This window comes from Arachis hypogaea, chromosome 18 (genome assembly GCF_003086295.3).
Source record: "Arachis hypogaea cultivar Tifrunner chromosome 18, arahy.Tifrunner.gnm2.J5K5, whole genome shotgun sequence".
Classification (NCBI taxonomy): domain Eukaryota; kingdom Viridiplantae; phylum Streptophyta; class Magnoliopsida; order Fabales; family Fabaceae; genus Arachis; species Arachis hypogaea.
This window is the reverse complement of record NC_092053.1, coordinates 39989870-39997833: the sequence shown is the minus strand read 5'-3', so window position 1 is coordinate 39997833 and position 7964 is coordinate 39989870. Positions and strand designations below refer to the sequence as shown.

The 7964-nt window shown below is 32.6% G+C and overlaps 1 protein-coding gene across 1 annotated transcript; it reads right to left on the bottom strand.

Annotated features, from left to right (window-relative positions):
• Positions 1–3409: 3409 nt before the first annotated feature.
• LOC140181362 (TPD1 protein homolog 1-like) lies at positions 3410–5079 on the bottom strand. The gene is made up of 3 exons (XM_072224906.1): positions 5016–5079; positions 4752–4778; positions 3410–3747 (listed from the first exon to the last, which is right to left on the bottom strand). Exons 1-3 carry the CDS (start codon positions 5077–5079, stop codon positions 3410–3412), a joined length of 429 nt encoding a protein of 142 aa, XP_072081007.1.
• Positions 5080–7964: the final 2885 nt, after the last annotated feature.

Sequence of the window (7964 nt, the reverse complement as noted above, 5' to 3'; positions counted from 1 at the left end):
TATGCATACTAGGTGCTTGATGAAATGTCAACCCTAGCTATGGGTAAATTTTCACCCCTTGGCTTGGAAAAAATCAGTCCATGGATTACTAGAGCCATAATGTCCAACATTTAGTGGTAATTCTTGGGAAGTTAGTTGATTCTTGTTTCCATTAAAGCTATCCTTTTATCAACTATTTTGGTAAGTTGGTTAGAATTTATGGATTAAGATCAATTATGCTTGCTTGACTTACTCCTCGATGTTTGGGGTTAACTAGGGGAGATTAACTCATGATAATTATCATAGTTGTGGTTATGGCAAGGAAGGGATTCCATAACTCATCCTAAGTCAAGGTTTCTTTTATGTTTGAACCACCTTTCCATCACTTTATAGCATTACTTGTTTATATTACATACATAGTTCTTTTATTCCTTTATTGCTTTGTTAATTGCGATTTTGTCTAGTTCTTTTATCTCTTTATTTGTTTGCTTCCTTATCATTGAAAACCCCTTTAATCTTCACAACCAATTTTATGCACTCATTGGCATTAATTCCTAGGGAGAACAACCTGAGGTTGAAAGACTCTCGGTTTATATGTTTTGTATTTGAATATCTAAACTTTGATGTTGAGAGTTAGTTGTTGGTTTAGCTATACTTGCAACGAAGTGATCTTATTTTAAGAAATTCTAGATCAACACTAATTCTCACATCATCGGGCGACACCAATTCATAATTCTTTTCATCCTCCCTACACTCACAGATCTTATGAAAACACCTAAGTTTCTCACAATACTCAGGATCGGCTACAGTAACACACATCAAGACTATGGAGTCTAGCCAATCAGCCATACCAGTAGGGACCTTGGTGGACATCTCGACAATATTCTTACAAGAAGACATAAAGCAACTACACCTACAGCAAAGAAAAAAAAGGAGTCATTACCAAAAATAACTCAGACAGCAACAGAAAACGAAGGAACAACCAACAGGTAACAAGTATGGCAGCAAAAGGGCACCTCAGGATCCATGCAAAGAAATCAAACACCAAAAAACCTTGGGACACCCTTTGGAGGCAGTACAGATGCAGAAGAAACCTATAGGAAGATCAAAACCCTAGCCCCTTCACCAAAAAGAAAAAGGTTCACCTAAAGCGCCTACATTCCCCCAAACCAAGCAATGAAGAATAAAAGATCGCGATTTCAAAGAAATGTAATCACCACAAAGCTCTCAAAAAGCCCAGCAAGATCAAAACTTTGTACAAAAAAGGCATGTAGCAGTAAAGTTCAGAGAAGCATGATAATCAAAACGCGTAAAATAAAAAGGCGTGAAGTGAAAGCACCAACCTGTGGAAGAAGCTAAAACGAGCAAAGCAGCGAGCTATGAACAATCTTCACCAAAGATAGTGGAAGCTCCAAAAACCAAGAAAGGAACAATCTTGAGGATGAAGGAAAGGAAGCTCCTTTCGCTGAGCAAGAGAAATGCACGAACAACCTAAAAAGCAAACTTCAAGAAAGAAATGAGCTTAGGGGCAAGATCGAAGGACGAAATGAAATAGAAAGGAGAAGGAAACTGAAACTAAGAGCAAAACCTCTTCTTTGATTTCAAACAAAAGTTTAAAGAGGGAAAAGAAACGGCAAAACAAAATGAAAGCCCAATTAATAGGCATTAAAGGCGCGTGCGTATTCCCAAGAAAGTAACCTCTTCAAGAAACAGATGCGGCAATAAAGGAGCGAAAGCAAAAAATACTTCGCATTCAAATACAACTCGCGAACAGAAGAACAGATTGGACCAAGATGCTTGAGCACGACTTCCCAAAGAGATCAAAAGCTCAGAAAGCACGATCTCATGGAAAGGTCCGAGCTCAAGCAGGGGCACTGTTCATACCCTGGGTCGAGCTAGGCGATCCGAGTTGGACGAAGACAAAAACGACCGACCTCTTATAAGGTTGGCTCGTCACCGACCTCTCCCCAAAGAGCTCGGCCAAACCGTTATAAGGGCCTAAGCAGGCCCAAAACAGAAGATCACAGCCCACCTGAAGGCGGCTGGCCAAAAGATAAGTGGACTCACCCACAAAAAGATAAGATAAGATAAGATAACAAACTTAACTCAAGGGAGGTCACTCCACACTACTATAAATACACTGGAGCACCCAGGTATAACTCATACTCTGATTCTACACAAAAAAAATTGCCTAAAATCCGTTCTAACTTAAGCATCGGAGTCTCTTGCAGGTACCACCACCCTCCGGTGACCAAGGATCAGCAGCATCTCCAGATTCAACAAGTCGGACCCAACAGCTCCGATCACACCCGAAGATCTCATCGGAGATCGACCTTCAGTTTCAGGTAACCCTCGAAATACTACCCATCAGTAATGATTGAGATATGAGATTTTTAACACACTTAGATGAATAAAAATTAAGCTAGATTGGTCAAATAATCAACTCATTCGTTCGATTAAGTGTTGGGATTCAAATCTTGCCTTATACATGTAATAACTCATTGACCAGCAGTTAAACCTTATATGAAGTTTAGATCTGTGATATATTAGTGTCTTTAACTTATTGTGCCATAAAATACTGTAAGAAAAAAACAGAAAATGAATACAAATTTAAATATACTTTTAGAAAGTCTAAGGAGTCAGCAATTTTATTAAAATCTGGCCAGCACTTAACCAGCAAAAGAAAAGTGAATAATTCCACACTATTGAATGAAATCTCATACCATTAAAAACATCAATAATAGTTAATTAATAGCTACAAATCACAAAAATTGCTGACCTCTAATAGTTCTTGTATACTTTATTTTATAAAACCACTAAGAAGACAAAAAAATTATTTTTTATTTAAAAACTAAAAGGATAATTAGAGTAATGAATAATTATGATCTAATAATATATATAGTAGTTATGTTACTCATACATTAAAAAGTAGTCATTAAATTACTTATTTAAATAAAATATATATTAAAATATAAAATATACATTTAAAATAAATTAGATAATATATAATAAAAATATATAATAATTAATTTGATAGTTAATTAGTTTTTTTTGGTTCAGTTAACATTTTTGATATATATATATATTTGGACATGTATATGTATTTGTGTACTTAGAATAATACTGATTTCTCTAATATGGTTCTTCTGAGTTTCTGAAAAAAAAAAAAAAAAGCCTCCGTCCATTACAAATGAGCTCATCATTTCTCACAAAAATAAAAATAACTGTTATAAAAAAAAAAACATTGATGCTCCATTATTCCTTTCTTCTTTCTTCTTTCTTCTTTCTTCTTTTCTTTTTTTTTTTTTATTTATTTCCGCCTATCTCCATTAAACTGCATTAAAAATTCCACAACCAAACATAAAAGTACTGTAAAACAAAAAGCATCAAATTAAAGCTCTTTAATTTAACCTAGGGCTTAATAATAATTTCAATGACGGAAGCACTTGAAGGAGGTAACAGTGAGGGGAAGCATTTCGGAGTTGTAGTACTTAAAGAAGATAGGATGTCCTCTAATTGGTCTGCCATTGTTGACAACGCAGTCAGTGTTATTAACTGCCCTTAAAACGTAGGGTGGGACTGGAATATATTTCATTGATTTGATGAATGCTCCACAATCCACATGTAGGTCAGTTATTGTAACGGGGCAAGTGTTCACAATTTCTCCATTGATCACTTTGTTTCCATCATATTTACCTTGGAATATCTTGATGTACCTATCCTTGCATTCCACTGCGGCACAATCTGCCAATACTATACCATTCAATCCTGAAAATATATATAAAAAAACAAAACAAAATGGATAACTGGAAATAATCAGTTTAAAAAGAATTATGCTTTATTCAAAAATTTTGAGATAAAATAAAGTTGTTGATTTCAGTTTTAATTATTATTATTATTATTATTATTATTATTATTATTATTATTATTATTATTATTATTATTGGATTAATAGACATTAATAAATTATACAAACAAAGTTTTAAATTTTCATTATATACCGTAAATAGTAAAAGTAGATTATTATTATTATATAGAATAATATTTTATCCAGGAATAACTTCGTAAATAATATAGCTTTCTATTTTAAAAGTATTTCTATGGATAGATAAGAATGTATGTATAATTCATTAGTTAGTGGCAAAATTTTTAAATGCTAAGATTAATTCTTGTTTTGTTGGATTGGAAATACTAGGAAAAAAAAAACTTTACAAAAATAAACTGCTAGATTTTAAAGCTACTTGCTTGAATATACTACCTTTGTGAGCTGACTTACATGTTTAATCTAAAAAGGGGACATTTTGCTTATGAACTATACATGCATCAATTTATGGTTCTTTGTTTCTCTTTTTTCTTTCGGATATTTCAAATGCATGCCTTATTTGGTGTTTTGAATATATCTTCCTTCCGCATAGGCATAGTATGATTTAAGTTAGCATTGTACGTGTGCGTAGGAAAGTAATCCTCTAGGACAACTCAACTAATTTGTGAGCGAAATTAAAGTCCCCTTTTCTTTTAAAAATAAAGTAAAGTAGTTTCAACACATCTAAGACATGGATAAAAACAGAAAGTAAATAATAATAAAACTACTTGTTCATCATCCATGAAACCACCATGATAGATTAAAGTTGATGACCTCCAACATTAATCAGCAATCACATCTTTAGACTCCAAATCCTAGTTAGGATTTCGTTTTAAATATATATAATGTGGTATCATAATTTATACATAACTAGAAATGGATACAAAAGGGGTCATATGGAATCATTTACCTGTTCTCTCATTAAGTTGTCTTGCATCTGAGACAACAACAAAAAAGGTAAATTGGTAAGCTTTTAACCCACACGCATCAAAACCCAAAAGAAATTCATAAACAGTATAAAAATAGTACAGCAACAAAAATTAAAAACATTTGAACAAAAAAAAGGGTTATATATCATACACCAAAAGGAAGGGAAATAATATAAAATTGTTTTTAATTTTTCTTCAGAAAAAAAAAAGAAAGAAAATAAAGATCAACACATTCAAGAACCAACCTGAAACAAAACCATTGACAAGCATTAGCAGAACTAGAGAAATGGCCCTGTAAGAGATTGACATGGTTACGTTTCTTTTTGCTAGAATAGTAGAGTATAATATATGTGCTCTCTCTTTGGTTAAAGTATACGAATTAAGAAGAATAATGGCGTATATATATATATGTATTGGTTTTTAGTGCCAAATATCTTGTTACATGTAACTTAGTTTAGTTTTTGTTAATTAGGAGGAATTCGTTTTTATTAATCAACCACCCAAGCCAATCACAGTTTAGGCAAAAAGAATTAAAAAAAAAAAAACAAGTTTGAAGAAGTATAAGCATTATTGTACGGAGTTCACCACACGAATGTAACTGTGTCCGCTTTTCTCTCGAACTGCCGTAATGGCTTCTGACTGCCCCTCTGTGGTTGGTTCATTGCAACCAAAACGGAAGTTTTGTGCTACACATTATTGTGTCATTATATTGTTGGATAATTTCAGTTTCGATTTACGAGTTTAGTTTTGTCTTTTTTTTTTCTTTTTTTTTTTCACTAAGCTAAGGGTATGCTTGTAACTGTTAGAATGAGAATTAATTTGATTTGTAAATTTTATGTATTTATATTGTAACTTTTTTTTATTTAGCTAAACTTGTATTCTAACGGCACATGTTAAGATTATAAAATGAGTAATTTTTTATTAGCAATGCCACATGGTCAGTAATTATTATTTTTTTTTGTTAGTATGTGGTCAATAATAATTTACACTCATATTTATAGGTATATAAAAATATATAATTTGTATTTATATTTATCAAAATTTTGCACACATGAATCAATACAGTTTGTATCCATATTTTAAAATTGACACATAAATTAGTAAAAAATTTTTGTTAGACAATTTAATATTTATTCTGGTCAAATGATGGAAAAAAATATTAAAACTTGTTTGTCCTCAAGAATTTTTCATTTTTTATTAAAAATACCAAAGTTTAAGTTTTTAATGTATTTATTTTATATTTATTAAAAAAATTAAAAACTTTTTTATTTTATAAGTTTATCATGTATCTTTAAATAATACAACATTAACTAAATATCTTTTTAATATTAGGTTAGAGTTGAATTTATTTGGTAAATGGAAAAAGTCTTTTTATCCTTTACACATATATTAATATAAAAGAAAAAAAAAATTGAAGATAGAAATCGGTGGTAGTTAGAGAAGTATGTCGGTGATCTAGTTACTAACTGATACGAGCATATGGTTGCAGAATTAAGTAAAATTTTGTTTTTTTCTTAAAAAAAAAGAGATATAAATGCGACACTCAAGAATATATGAATAGGTGAGTGATAAATCTTTATTTTGACCACCAGAATTTGTCTTGATAAGGTTAAAATAAGCGCCACAAACAACCTTGATAATATCATATGATCATTATAATTTTTTTTTTTTTTTTTTTGTATGATTTAAACCTCTCAAGCGCCAAACTGGCAAATAGTACAACAAACAAATGTAAAAGACATACAAGCACAAATCACAACTACAAACAAAAGATTACAAGCTCATAAATCATATAGAAAAGGTTACAAAGTGAAAAAGTAATGCAACACAGGGTAACATGATAAAAAAAAAAAAAAAATTAGGCTTGAATCTTGCACACCTTGGACAGCAGCATATTATAACTTCATTTATACGTGATACATATAATATCATTTTTTACTCTTTCTACATTTAACTTCTTAGCAATGAAAAACTTTTTATTCTTTGCAGATCACAAGCACCAAATTATAGCATGAAAGAACTATTTCCATACCTTATTGAATTGTCGTGACATCTTATGATCCATCCAAGATCCAAAGCACCCACTTATATGAGCAGGTCACACCCACATCAAGTTTTTTGCCATGAGAGCTTGACCACATTTATATGCTCAAGGAAAATGTGCACGAGAAAAACGAATGGAAAGTAGTTTCAGTTTTATTATTATAGAATATACACCTCGAGTTTTCTTGTGCCACAATACCACATTTGATTAACCTATCCTTTGTGTTGAGTTTCTGTTGGATTTCAAACCACAACAACAATTTCACCCTTGGAAGGACAAGATTAATTACTCCATAACTTCTTATCAATTTTCCTACATAAATCACCAGCATCCATCCCTCTATATTTATATAATTCCTAAATAATAGATTTCACCTTGTGTACTCCCTGGTTATCATACTTCTATAGCAAGTTGTCATCTCCCTCCATCTATATTGCCTCTTACTCTTGCTAGAATAGCAAGTAACACTACAAGAAAAATGTTTAGTACCATCAAATTTATCGTCGGATTTACCGGCAGTAACGACGCCGAATTCTTAAAGTTAAGTAATTACCGATAGATTCTGTTTTCGATGGTAACATTTGGAGGGAAAATAAGTTAAATTGGCGTGTCCATTATCGTCGAAAAAATCCGATGATAACTCCAATTAGTAAAAAATGCGTTTTGGTGACCCGTAATGGTTTATTGTCGAAATTTTTCGACGGTAAAAGGGGCATAAATCCAAATCACGAATCTCTTCCCCCTCATTCGAACCCTCACCACCATCACCTCTCTCTCTCTCTCTCTCTCTCTCTCTCTCTCTCTCTCTCTCTCTCTCTCTCTCTCTCTCTCTCTCTCTCTCTCTCTCTCTCTCTCTCTCCAGTCACTACCCCTCTTGCCATCTGCCGCTATCGCCGAGACCATCGCCGTCGGCATCCCCTCTCTGTCACCGTCAACCCTTTATGCTGACCCCTCATTCTTTCCCTCAATCTCTCTCTCCTTGCCATCATCACCATCTGCCGTCACCATCATTTGCCGCCACCGCAACTTTGGCGACCACTGCTGCAATATCTACCTCTTCCCTTTTTTCTTGTTCTGTTCTTTGTTACAGGTTCTTGAGAAACTCTTTTTCAATTCCTTTAATTTTAGTTTAATTTAGTTTAGGTTTGAG

What these genes read in the sequence shown, in the direction of transcription:
- LOC140181362 (XM_072224906.1), bottom strand. Translation starts at nt 5,079, where the DNA reads ATGTCAATCTCTTACAGGGCCATTTCTCTAGTTCTGCTAATGCTTGTC. An exon ending in TGTCAATGGTTTTGTTTCAG is followed by an intron (nt 4,779 to 5,015) that starts GTTGGTTCTTGA and finishes TTGTTGTCTCAG; the next exon opens with ATGCAAGACAACTTAATGAG. An exon ending in ACAACTTAATGAGAGAACAG is followed by an intron (nt 3,748 to 4,751) that starts GTAAATGATTCC and finishes ATATATTTTCAG; the next exon opens with GATTGAATGGTATAGTATTG.